Genomic DNA, 14,177 nt, shown 5'->3' with positions numbered 1-14,177 from the left:
TCTGTATCATCGATTGCATCGTCAGGTGAAGGGGCAGCTGGAGCAACTGAATGTTCAGATTCAGAATCGGAAGGATAGTTATCCTCTGGTGAGGATAACGTCACCACTTGCAGACCATGTTGTTCATCTTGCGGTAGCACAGTAGCAGATGCAGCAGATGGTATTGCTTGCTGTGCACGGTGTCGAGGCGTCGATACCGTCGACATTAACTGAGCGGATGGAGAAGGCAGAGGCAACTGGCAGACTCTTGTTGTTGGAGGAGGTTGTGCATAATAACCTTCCTGCTGGTAGTAACCTTGATCCCCTTGAAAATATTGTTGAGGACGGTATCTTTCCCAGTCATAATATCTAGGCTGGGAATCAGAGTACTGCGATGCTCTGTCCCAATCTGTTCTTGAGGTCCGTCTTGGGGAAGGCTGTACGAGTTCTTGCGGCCTCATAGGTTGCCGAGCGGACGTTACCGACACTGAATCCCGAATTTCACCCTCTGATAAACTTGGAGGACATGTCGGTATCATGGCCGTCGGTACTGACATAGATCTCGGTACCGAAGGTGACCTCGGTATCGAAGTGGTCGGTACGGCAGGAGGCGTGGAATGGCTCTTGGCCGATTCCCGATGTCGAGGTGACGGTACGGTGGATTTCTCCACATCCCTCTTTTTCTTCTTCTTCTTTTTCTTCTCCGGCTCAGAAGAAGATATCAGAGTTCTGGCTGTTTTAGGGATTGTCTTAGCCATAGAACTCGATAAAGACCGACCAGGCGTGAGGGGTATCTCAGCCCTATTTGCTCTGGTCTGCACTTCAGTGCTATGGTCTGACGGTTTCTCCGCAACAGTCTTTGTAACTGCCGTTTTACGGGCAACAGACTTATGAACCGCCGTTCTTTCCATTGAAGGGGCCTCTGTGGCCTTGAGAGCCTTCTCCCAAAGTACGGAGCGGAGTCGGTCTGCTCGGTGTTTTCTGGTTTGTTTGGTAAAAGACATACAATGGTGGCAGGTCTCTACCACATGTCCCTCTCCCAAACAGATAATGCACAAAGAATGGCCGTCAGACGGAGGGAGCTTAGCTCCACATTTGACGCACTTTCTAAATGGTGCTTTGATTGCCATAAAGGCCTCACACGACCGAAGTCGCTGAGGAGAAATCTAACTACAAAAAACTTTTTTTTTTTTTTTTTTTTATATAGATAAAGAGAGAAAAAAGGGACGAAAAAGAAGAAAGCTGAAGAAAAGGTAAGCTAGAAAAGTATTTTAAACAGATCTACAGAGAAAACGCTAGAGGTAAAGTTATTCGGTCTAGGCACAACGGCGGACGACGAAGAACTGAGGTAAGGGCGGGAACCCCATGGACATGCGCGGTAGCGTGGGGGAGGGGTTCCCGCCAAAAACGTTCCACTTAGCTAGAGAAGGTTCCGGTCTGGTCTCTGCGCAGGCGCAAAGCCCATATGTGTGATGCATAGAGACCACGAAGAAGAACCAAAACACATCTGCAGATAGATCTGGCATGCATGTCCTGGGGGATCACAGCCAGTGAAAAAGTATTTAATACAGAGTAATTGAAGCAAATAATCAAAATGCAACAGATATTCTGACTGCCAATTAAGGCATAATAAAATACATACGTTACGTTAATTTATATTATATCGTTACATATTGAATATGTACTCAAGATTCCTGGAATTTAAAACGTTCAAAATCTCATTAGCAGCTATCAGATTTTAAATATATTCCAGCACAGTACCACAGGAAAAAACAGGGTAATTTAGAAGGACTTACGTTCTGCAGTTTGCATTATTATCTCATCAAGTTCTTTTTCCAGTTTTTCATACGTGTCAAGCCTTGCCTGGTACTCAGAATTGTGTGCTTGAAGTTCTGAAATTCGTTTCTCACTCAGTGCTTGCAGATTATAAAATTCTTTGGTTAAAACCTATGAGGATGATTTTTTTTTTTAAAAAAAAAGTTAATTAGTGTAGGCTATAAATTATTTGCAGAGACAGAAGTACAAATACTTCAAAAACTTGTAAACTTAGTTCAGTTGCTATTTAGCTGAAAATTTAGGCTAAGAATCCTGTACTTTATTTAAAAGCCATTACTAAATATTTGCATCGTGATTCTTACATCCCAAATCAGAATAGATTGGTTTTAAAAGGAATCCAATGTTTCTCCTTAGTTTCGTGGTTTACATAACCCCTCTGTTCATTTCTTAAGGCCACGTGGCAAAGTGTGCAAGAAACAAGAAATTGGCTATCCTTGCTTTGGGTTACAAGCTCCAGATTTTTTGTCATGTGGAAACAGACATACAGAGAGATAGGTATGCAAATAGACAAGGACCTTGGCCTAGAAGAACCACTGGGTTTATTAAAAGAATTAACCACCTCAATGGATAAACTGAGAGAGATAAAATATAAATTCTGAAGTGATCATACGTACACCTGCATATTTATATCATGTACCACCATATTTATACCAGACGAGCATGCTCATGTTTTAACATCTTTGAGGAAGGGTTCTTCTCTTGGTACTGCCACCATCGGGTGGGGGTGGGGGGGTTGGTGGGGACGTGAGAGTGGGCCTTTCTTGGTGGCTGCTCCTTGGACTTTGGAACTCCCTGTCGAGGAAAGCTAGATTGTCCTCCTCTGTGCTATATTTCTGCCAACAGTCAAAGACGGTTTTACTCAGGCAGGCCTTTGGCATGCAAGCTGGTCTATTGAATTAGATGCTGATTTTATTCTGTTATTGCTGTGCACCTGTGATCCATCTGGACCAGTATCCTGTCTGTGACCATCAGATAGTGAAGAAATTCATAACAACACAAAATAATAATGGTGGATGGCTCATTAAGAGCAGCTTGTAAAATTATATGGCAACAAGTAATCACCATGTTTTGTTTTGTTTTCTGGCTAGAGGCCTTTGTTTTATTTACTAGAATGCTCACAATGTTTTTTAACAATAATTCACAGTGGACTCATCTATTCATTCATACTTGTCTCATTAAAAAAATAAGTTCCATTATGAACCCATGACAGCCTTTCCCAACCTGGTGCCCAATGGATATATTGGACTACAGTTCCCATTATCCCCAAACAGCATGCCCGTGGCATAGGAGTTGTAGTCCATCACATCTGTTGGGCACCTGTCTGGGGAAGGCTGGCCTACACCCTGTAAAGATACGTTCTTGATGTTCCGTTCCTACAGTACAGTGGTTCCCAAACTTTTTCAGGTCACCGCCCCCTTGGTTCCACAAACTCATGCCCAGTGCCCCCTACCCTATAAAAATCATTATCCAGAATAGCGGTTTTCAACGACCCACTAAGGAAGATAATAACAATAAAATTAAAAACAGCAACAATTAATTGAATATTTATTCAAAATCCAATTACATTTTTTAGTTTATTCAATTAAACATTATTGATGAACTTGATCCAGTGATATCATCTTTTCAAAGTCTGATAGTCATTTAGCAAGGATATTAGATATCACATTTAGTAACTAGGGTAGAGTACCTCACTATTCTGTAAACTCTTAACATGATGGATGGGCTTGATGAAGTGATACCAGTTTCCCAATGTCTGGTTTAAAGTCACTTAACTTGAGTCTTAAATCACCATATTTAGTAATCTGGAGTTGATTTCTTTGCTTGGAGAGAAGTAGGCAGACCACACTAAAACCACATTCCACCAAATATGATGTTGGAAATGCAACCAGGAGCTTCTGAACCACTCTCCATAGTGCAGGATAGTGATCAGAAATTTCCTTCTGTAACCAAAACTCCTGGTACGGAAAAGACCACTTCGAGCGCCCCCCTGCCGCCCCCTTGCCTCTTAGCGCCCCCCTATGCAATCCCACCGCCCCCAAGGGGGCAGTACCGCCCACTTTGGGAACCACTGTTATAGTACATTCTCTCTTTTGCTAAAATTCTTGCTCCTGACAGTATTCCTTTATGACAGTATTTTGTGCTTTGTCTGGCAGCAGCCTCCTAAAGTTCCAAACAGAATGGCTTGGATCTCAAATAGCTGCTATTGAGAGGAGCAGGGCTCATGCTGGAATGGCCTGGGCTGTGGCCCAAGGAGCCCCAGCTAGAGGGGAGAATAATCGGAAATGGGGGAAGAGGGAGAGAGCGTTACTCAAAGAAGTGTCTCCTTTCCTTGCAAGAAGCTCTTTCAATCCCAGCTATTTCACTTAAATGATCAATTCATATAAATATATCGATACATATTTCCCTCCCCCTTTTAAGAGTTGAAGGGGGAAAAATGTCCCTTTAAGAAAAGGTAATGCGAAAAGCAAAAAAAGACAATGTCCTTAAAGCGAGAGTGAATGCCTGTGTCTTTACTACAGAACACAGCCTACGTTATCAAAGCAATATTTATCTCTATTTCCATGACACTTCCTTTAAAGGCAGAAGGTGATGTAACAACAGTTGAAGAAATGGATAGTATAATAAATTGGGTAAACCCAATTAAATATGTATATAAAAATACAGAACCTAACATTTCTCCACATTTACTTAATTGCAGGTCTGAAAAGCCAGCCCAAGCAAGAAAGTCTTACAAAGCTTCTGCAAGTGTGACTAACTTAGGCTGCACTTCTATACTCAGTTTCCTGAGAGTAAGCCCCAATGAATTCAATAAGGCTTACTTCTGAGTAGGTATTTATAGGACTGCGCTAGTCTTGGGCCAGCCCCTTATGTGTAATTGCAAGTGAGTTTAATTGCACGTTATACACTAATTATTACTGTGCTCAATCGAACGCTGCATTTTTCTTCTTTAGGATGTCAGATGTTTTTGCTTTTAATCATACATAGTAACAGTTAAATTCAGTTCTCTGAACGCCATTCCTTATGTAGCCAAAATGGCATCACCCACAAACCAGAGGGAGGATTCGAACGGCTCCAGGTTTGCAAAAGTACAACATATCTTTAGGGGGAAAAAAGGGCCACCGCACCCAAGAGGGCCACTGCACCCAAAATAGCCCAATGCCGACTGAGCATGCAGCAGGCACAGAATGTTGTCCGTCTGCTGGGAGGGAAAAAATGGAAAACAGAGGATGGAAGAATACACAGCCACTCCGCTGAAACACTGAACAGGAACACTCCACCAATGCAATTTTTCTTGCAGGGCCCACTTGTCATCTCTAGGTTCTCTTTTCCATCAGTATTCTATGGTGAGAAAAACAGAGGTTCTCAGAATAAATAAAGATGGCAAGACTTAGGGCATGGCTAGACGAGGGGGGTTGAGCTCATGATTTTATGATCGCGAGATCTACACACGGCGTGTGACGTACCAGGAGGAAGAGGATGTCGCGCCCGCCATTCTGGATTTGTCTTTTTAAAGGAAAATGAGTGCACGAGCGCTTGAATGGAACAGTATTTTTTTTAAAAAAACACCCCTCGCGCTTGCCCCACCCCACCCCCGATGGGCACAGAGCTCCTGAGGGTCTCCATGCCCCGTGCCTGGTTCCTTGCGTTTGCTTGCGAGGGGCTGGGACAAAACCGCAACGGAATTGAAGGGTAGGGTGATATCCCGGGGAAAGGGAGGGATCGCCCCTCCTTGCTCCTGGGATGCACTGTGTGTCATGTGGACGCACAGGGATGATCCCGGGACGACCCCCGGGATATCGCCCTGTCTAGACATGCCTTATCCTTAGGACTTCGGGAATCTGTTTTTCTCAGCCAAAAAAACACAGCAATTGTCTTCTTCAAAGTGACCTACAACAACGATCGATGAAACAATTCATCTTCATTTGTCTTAGAATTGATTCAACAATAATATGGCAAGGTGATGACCAACAACTGCTTATGCATGCAAGCAAAATCTGTTGGTTCCTCTTTGGGTTTTTTAATGGGTTACCAGAAGTTGTTCTTATGATGGTACAGCCAATCAGTACCCAGATGGAAGGAGGGCACCATTCAGGTGGTGAGAAACCCACATCACTGGCCCTGTCCGTATAACTTCATTAGCAAATGATCCTTGCAACAGGCTGCTGAAGCTTTTCTTACTTCGAGTTTTCGCTGATATTTTTCACATTCCAGCTGACACTGCGAAAGGTTCCTGGCAGTTTCTTCTTGCATGAGCTGTACACGTTCACTTTCAAAAGACTTCAGTTTACTCTGATGGAGAAGTTCAGCCACTTTGCTTTCCGTGCTAATCTGTAGCTGCCTGTACCTAAAAACACCCAAAGGTAGCATAACACAAAACAGTAAGAAAGTGAACAAACCCAACTAAAAAGCAGCACTACATCTTCTCAATACTATGATGTGTTTTTCATGAAAGAAAACACGGTTGAGTTTGACAGAGCCTGGAAAGTTTATGTCTGCTATTACTGCTTCTAAATACAGATAAAACAATTTTACGGTGTTTTATTTTCAGAAATTTAGAGTTCTCCATCCATGAAAAATATAAGTTGCAATCCTATGCACTTGGGGATGCATCTTATGAACTCAGTGGTGCTTTCTTCTGAGTGAAGATGCATAGTATTGGGCAGTTAGCTTTTGGTTGCACCCACAAATTATATTATTCATGTATTCCCCTCCTACCCTACAAGTCTCTGGAAATAGAAATGCCCTGTCTAGAACGGCCAGCTCTTAATTAAACATTTTCCAGCAAGGTTACAACTGGGCTCTTTAAACACTATGAAAATTAAAGAACAGCAATAATCCTGCTAATCACTTATCTTTCTCTCACACCCGCGCAAGCCAATGTAAATGAGATTAAAAGAGTAAAGAACTCCACCTTTCTGCAGTCTTTAATCCCGTCTACTGACAACCATCCAAAAAAGAGTTTTCTCTGCTTCCACAATGGTGCTCAAAAACAACTACCACCTGGGCTTTCACAAGAACCACTATACATATGGTGAATTTCACACCCAGCAGTTGCTCCTGTGGATTCTATGTGCAGATAATAACATGTGACCATTGCAAATCCACGTGTTTCTGAGATGGTGTGTCTGGAGTACACGCAATATGTACGCTGTCATCATACATCAACACACTTTGTCGTATGATATGCAGAAAAAAAATGTCCGCAAAGGAATTTTGTCCTGTCATGTAGGAAGTAGTCCTGACTTCCCAGAAAAATGGAATTCCACAGCTGTGGGTCAGACAAGATCGCTCTCGGTTCATCATTTATGAACACTGCCTTTGTTCATACATGGTAACCTCAAGAACGCGTTTTCAATGACAGATACATTTCAAATAAGCTTTATTCATTTACGTTTGCAGAAATACTCTGGGAAAATAAGGATTATTCAAAAACATGTGTTAGAAAATAGAGTGAAGAGTAACTGTTTTGAATTATAAGAATAGAAGATGCCACAGACAGAAGGAAAACACATGATTGAGGACCTTCTGCCACTGAACATGTCATTTCACTCTTAGGCCCTTTCTACACCTAAGGGTTATCCCAGGAAAATGGAGGGATTGTCCCTGCCTGTTCCCGGGATCTCCTGTGTGTCATTTGGATGCAGAGGGATAATTCCAGGATAAATGGCAGGTGTAGACAAGCCCTTAGAAGTGTTGAATCAATCATGAGACTGGGACTGACACTGATGTCCATATCAAGGACGTTAAGAAGTAGCCTTAAGGAGACAGACACACACACACACACACACACACACACCAGTGAACATGATCACATGGAACGACTCCCAATCAACCGCTAATATTGTCCAAACAAGCTGTTTGCTTGTTCCCACTATCCCTTTTAGCAAAAAATAAAATTGTTTCAATGTAACTGAAGTACTGTGCATTCTGTAGCAATGTTCCAGGGTAAGTGAATATATAATGAATGACTCAATAAGAAGATGATTTATACAGCTTTTTATGTTATTTTTTCTTTTTGGCAACAATTGCAGTTCCCAATAGATGGTAAACTCTTACTGCATGTTATTTTCTTTTAAGTACTATTTCTGTAGCCCAACACAGTAAAAGTGATTTAAACTGAAGCTCTTGCCAGATGTTCCATTGCTTTCCATCTAGTAATTAAATATAGAGAGTATTTTGCATTTTGGTTTAGTGCAATCTCTCTTGCAGTGTGAGGCAAAGCTTACAGCTGTTTAAATCTACTTCCTTTAAAGCAGATTCCTCCCCCTGCTTTATAGCAATATTTTCTGCACCATAATCTTTGCTATGACGAAAATATCTCCATCCTGCACCAGGAATCACTAGGTCAGAAACTGTGAATTCAGCAAGCCAACCAACATTTAGAATGGAAACAACAACAAAACTAGAAATTAACTTAACTTTATCCAAATACCATCATTATCCAGAAGAGGAATGCAATTTTAGAATACTATTAACAGGCTGAGACCATTAGCCTGTAGAGAAATTGAATGAGAGCTCCACTGAAAGCAGTAGAAATTACACAAGCCCAGATATGTGCAGGACTGTAGCCATCCATTAAAATAAAATTATGAATAGTTAAAATAAAATACATAACATTTATTTTTTAAAAAAATAAATATGAAATTAAGCTTTTATTTCCATTTCCTGCTAACTTTTAACAGGAACAGAAAACATATTTGTCTGGAGGTCACACTAACAAACAGAAGCAAGAATAAGATATATATTTTAGTAACAAAAGAAGTGTCGACTGCACTGATATTTCCCCAAGGCATTCCCAGGAAGACATGGGCCCTAAGGGTTATCCCAGGAGAATGGAGGAACTGTCCCCTGCCTGCTCCTGGGATCCCGTGTGACATTTGGATGCACAGGAATGATCCCGGGACAATGCCAGGATATAGGGCTGGTGTAGACATGCCCAGTTTACCTCTAGCCTTTCTTTTGCCCACATATGCCATAGGGTTGGATGCAGAGAAAAGTGCATGGACGACAGTGTTTCCCCACTCCCTCCAGAGATGCCACTGCCTTCCCCCTCAGCTCCCTGAACTTCTTCTCACGGCCTTAAGGAGGGTCACCTAACCCTTAGAAGATAAATAAGTATATTAGGAGAGCTCTGCTGCATCAGACCAAAGTCTATCTTGTCCGCAGTCTATTCAGTGGCCAACCAGATGCCTACGGGAAAGCCCACAAGCTGAACATGAGTGCAACAGCCCTCGTCCACTGTTGTTCCCCAGCAATCGGGGTATGTAGGCATACCGCTTCTGATACTGGAGGTAGCACATAGCCGGGACAAGAAGCCATTCATAGCCTTATCCTCCCTCAATTTGTCTAATCACTTTTTAAAGCTATCCAAGTTGACGGCCATCACTGCATCTAGCGGTGGAGAATTTCACAGTTTAAATATGCGCTGTGTGAAGTGCTTTCTTTTGTTTGTCCTGAAGCCCCCACCATTCCACTCCACTGTTCTAGCATTCAGAGAGGAAGAGAAACTTTTCCCTATCTACTTTCTTCACACCATGCACATTTTTTTACCCCTATCTCATGGCTCTCTTACTTGTTTTTCTAAGCTAAGGAACCCCAAATGTTGTGACCTTTCCTCATAGGGGAGATGGTCCAGCCCCTTAATCGTTTTGGTTACTCCTTTCTGCACCTTTTCCAGCTGTGCAATACACTTTTTGAGGTGCAGTGACCAGAACTTTACACAGTATTTCAAGTGTGGATGCACCACAGATTTACATAAACATGGCTTTTGAGGGCCCTGGCAGGAGGGAGAGGGTGGGATCTCAGACTTCACCCAATGGCATGCAATGATGATCTTAACTACGGTTAAAAGATTTGAAGCAAGCTTAGCGGTAGCTTATGGGAATAGCAGCATTAGTTTGTTGCAGTAAAAACATTTGGGATAAATAATTCCAATTAGCCTCTGAGAATAATTCTGCACAGATAGCTAAAAGAATGATCTGATCATTCCAATTATCTCCTTCCAAACATCTTCAAAACTGGGGAAAGTTATTGCCACCTCTCCTACATAGCAACCCTAAGTTGCAATCCATTCTGACAAGTGTTAAACATACCAATTACAGATTTGTTGTTTAAATTTCATGCACAGAGAAAAGTCATAATATAATCCCTTCCCAGATTTCTGCCTAATGTAAATATCTGACATTTAATCCTCCAATTACTTAATCTCGTCACAGTTTGTTTAGTTAATTCTAAAGGCACTATGTATATTGCGGATAACCCCCCAAAAAAGTGGGGGGAGACATTCAACGTTGCACAAGTGGACTTCAGCTCATGCAATTGAGCCTTCCTTTCTCTTTATCCCTTCTGCAGCCCCCAACCTTCCAGAACAGATTTGGGGAGGGGTGACAGAAGGAATTCTGCTAATGGGTTGCACTAGTTGGATTTAACCCAACATGCCAAGTAGCATTTCCTTTTAAAAGGAAGGGATCATATTATACTGTCCCTCAAAAATAATGCTTAAAGTTTGAAATAGACAGTTTTTCTTCAGCTACTGCGTACAGAGGATTAGTTATTTTTGCGCTGCCCATTTCCTGTGACTGGGAAGGAGAGTGTCAAGGGGGCCGGGTTTGCCACGCTCATCAGCCATATAAGATCAAAGAACTGTTCTAGTATGGGTCTCTCTGGAGACATGACTGGATTTGTGCAAGACAAATATTAAATAGTACAATAAGACAGAAATATCTATATAGTTCAATATAACATAGCCTTGATATCTGTATCTTGATCTAAACCTGTTGAAGTTAAAAATATCAAGTCTTTCTTTTTTTTTCTTTTTTGTTAAAGGTGTTTCACTCTACAGACTGCATTTCACATTTGCTAAAATCACTGGTCCATCCACATTTGCATAACTATGCTACATGTTTGAAGACTTCAGGTGTTTCTGTCGCAATGAAAATAAAACAGAAATATGTTGTTTTGACACTTCATAATGACCACTGCTGCCAAAGAAGTCTGGATTACAACACAGGTATGAGAATTCTTGGAAACTGGCCATTTTATGTGCACCTCCCTGAATGACTGGAAATCATTGAGTCCATCAGCATTCTTCTAACACAGCTCCATCCACCTTTGGCAACAAGCACCTGCTTGCTTTGCAGAATGGAATGATGTTGCAGTGTAATGAAGGTGAGGAAAGTGGGAGAGGTTGTGGCAAACACATAAATGGTTGAATATAATAAGACATTCTCCAACAATGGCACAACTCCGAAAGCAAGGACAGATAACTTGCAGTACATTGATAATAAGAGATCTGCCTGTGCTTGGGACTACATGCTGCCAAAGGAACATATGTGGGTTGCTTTGTTAGGAAACAAATTATAATGCATAAATTAGTTGCCTGCCTATGGATCAAAATAGCAACCACTTTCCCTCCCATTGTCATCCTATAATAAAAAAACCCACAAGCTTCAGCAACTGGCCTGCTTTCATTGGCTGCCTATATGTTTCCAAGCCCAATTCAAGGTGCTGGTTTTAACCTATAAAGCCTTACACGGCTTGGGACCACAATACCTGACGGAACGCCTCTCCCGACATGAACCTACTCGTACACTGCGCTCAACATCTCAGGTCCTCCTCCGAGTGCCTAGTCCGGGAAGGGAACAAGGGAAAAGGCCTTTTCAGTGTTGGCCCCCCGATTATGGAATGTTCTCCCAACATTGTTATCTTTTCGTCGCCAGGTCAAGACTTTTCTCTTCTCTCAGGCATTTAACAGCATTTAACAACATATGCTAAGTTTGTTTGTTTTTTAATGGCCCCCAGAACTATTGTTGTCTAAATGGATACTGTTGTTTTATACTGTTGTTTTTATATTTTTGATAGTTTTAAATTTTGTATACTTTTTAATGTTCACTGTTTTTAACTTTTGTAAACCGCCCAGAGAGCTTCGGCTATGGGGCGGTCTCGAAATTTAATAAATAAATAAATAAACAAACAAACAAACAAACTAAAATAATTACAGAACAACAGGCAACCACAACAGAGAGGGTCTGATAATCTGTACCAATCTCACTTTCCTTATCAATGACATGAGCTGGAAATATTCATCCTGGCAACTTTATATTCTTCATGAGAACCTTATCTATATTTCCTCATACCTCCCGATTTGGTAAGGAACCTTCTTTTGCCAAAATCAAGTACCGCAAAGCGGCTATTACTATAAAAGCATCTGTGATCCTTGGCTGGGAAGCTAACTGCTGAATGAATGCAAAGTTATTTATTTATTTATTTATTTTTGCTGGGCTGAAGATGTCTAGTATGCTCAGCAAGCGTAGTATGGCTCTGCAGGAATCCCAAACACACATTTAAAGAAATTCAATTCATCTGTCTCATCATGATCAAAAAAGGAATGCAATGTAATTAGTAAAATGAAAAAAAGTTAGTAAAATGAAAAAAGAGGGCTATATAAATCCTAACTATGCTTCATATGGCATTTAAACCAAATAGGCAAGCCTGAAAAATGTTGCAGCTAGTGACTTAATTTTTTTTTTATAGATTTAATAAAATATATTTAGATATTTTAGCCTGCCCAGTCCCAGGGGCTCTGTATATAGTTGGGGTCAAATGAAACAATATTGTGAGTATTTTGTCAGAGAATTGATATGTTAGATAATTAGGTGAGAGGTTGCAATGATTTAAACTGCAATCAACATTCCTTCTTTAAACACATTTACTGTTTTAATACCCAATCAAATCCAACGGCATACAGTTCTGGTCAGGAACAAAACAGATATTTTATGTGTGCCCAACAGCTTGGGTGTGCCCAATGGGATGTCTGCTTTTCCTTCCTCCCCCTTTGAACAGCAGGCTTACAGCATATCCACGAGGTGCTTTTGAAAGTCCTCTCCATTTGCTACATAGCATGGTGGGGCTGTTGTTCAACCAATTCAAGCCACAACACCCCATGGGCTTCAGGAATTCGTTACGTGTTTCTTTGGATCTCAGCCTCTTCTTCTATTCTGTTCAGTTTTCTAGGGAGCAAGTGGGAATAAGCTGTTCCTTAAGTCACTGAAAAGAATCTGAATACTTGATAATCTCCTTAGCAAGAAGGCTGGATGAGAGGTTATGTTAACCATTCAGCATACTCAGGTAGAGTGCAGAACGACATCTACCAGCTCAAATCTGTATAGGTGAGTACGTGATGGAGTAGTTTAAAATGGAACAGATGGGCTTCTGACATTCCTCTCAGCAATGAAACCTTCCCTCAGATGCCCTGTGTGCCATGAGAGACTCTCTTGCTATCTCACAGAGAATTCAGAGGTCTTCCATTTTCTGCCAAGAATGAGTCCCACTTCGCATCAGGACTTTAAATAAAGTAAAAACTAGCAAGAATCACTACATCAGACTTTTCCTGGAGCCTACATCAAGTGACTCTCTTGTGTTTTGTGCCAGATGTTAGGTAGGTCAGAAGCTGCAAGACATACTCATGTAGCTTCTCACTTTCACTCAAGCCAGTAAAAAATGTGAGAGAGGACAGGCCAAAAAAAAATAAAAATGGCTGGTTGTAAGCTGAGTTAAAATTTGTGAGTATCTCCTTATCCCAAAGAAGACACAGACAGTGCTCTCACACAGTAAACACTATAATATGCCTGTTTGTAGGGAAGGTTATGATGAAGGTATTAATGTTAATACTAGTATTCTTATCTAAATGGGAAAAAAGTTATTCATATTTGTCATTATGGACAGATATTTTGAACCACAGATGATTTAAACTACATCGGAAACAAACATACTAATGTAAATAATGCTAGAACCTTTCAAATAAAGCATTAAAAGCCACCAGCGTATTAAGAAGTTCAACAAAATTTTGAAATGAACATAAATGTTAACCCTTCCTTCTCCAATTGTTTTTCATTCTTATGAAGTAGCTCTTTTTCCATATGCTACAAATTCATATGCTAGAACGAATTATCCTGTTGAGCGCCAAGTGTTGCTAATGGAATGGCAAGGTGAGGTAGACCATCCACACAATCACTTCTGAGCACCCTCTCTGGCATTGTAGAGCCTAAGTTGTTCTGTAGTTTTCTGTAGAGCTTTGGGTGACAAGAGAGTCCAGACAAAGGCTAGAGTACCTTTGGTGTAGGACTCACTGCAAGGATGACCGAACATGCCTGAGCACTTAATTCTGCTACTGCATGGCACTGAAGTCAGCAAAGAAAGATTACTTTGCTGACTCCATTGTGTCCTCAAGTACCTGGCCATTTTGAGTGATACAAGTCTAAGTGTCATCTACTCCAACAATTAGTATTCTGGTACCCTCAGATGCCAGCTGTGTTGAATTTGGCAGGCATTTTGAGGACAAAATTGGTTGTCTCCTTAGCCAT

At 41.2% G+C, this 14,177-nt stretch overlaps 1 protein-coding gene across 1 annotated transcript in view; it reads right to left on the bottom strand.

The window, feature by feature from the left end:
* PIBF1 (progesterone immunomodulatory binding factor 1) overlaps positions 1-14,177 on the bottom strand; it is a 132,210-nt gene that overhangs the window by 69,154 nt on the left and 48,879 nt on the right. Inside the window, exons 11-12 of the mRNA XM_063126002.1 lie at positions 5,995-6,160; positions 1,776-1,926 (exon numbers count right to left, since the gene is read on the bottom strand). Coding sequence (XP_062982072.1) covers positions 1,776-1,926; positions 5,995-6,160 — 317 coding nt within the window. The remainder of the gene's footprint in view (positions 1-1,775; positions 1,927-5,994; positions 6,161-14,177) is intronic.

The sequence above is a fragment of the Elgaria multicarinata genome, chromosome 5 (assembly GCF_023053635.1).
Source record: "Elgaria multicarinata webbii isolate HBS135686 ecotype San Diego chromosome 5, rElgMul1.1.pri, whole genome shotgun sequence".
Classification (NCBI taxonomy): domain Eukaryota; kingdom Metazoa; phylum Chordata; class Lepidosauria; order Squamata; family Anguidae; genus Elgaria; species Elgaria multicarinata.
The sequence above is the reverse complement of the archived record's forward strand: the minus strand, read 5'-3'. Positions and strand labels throughout refer to the sequence as shown.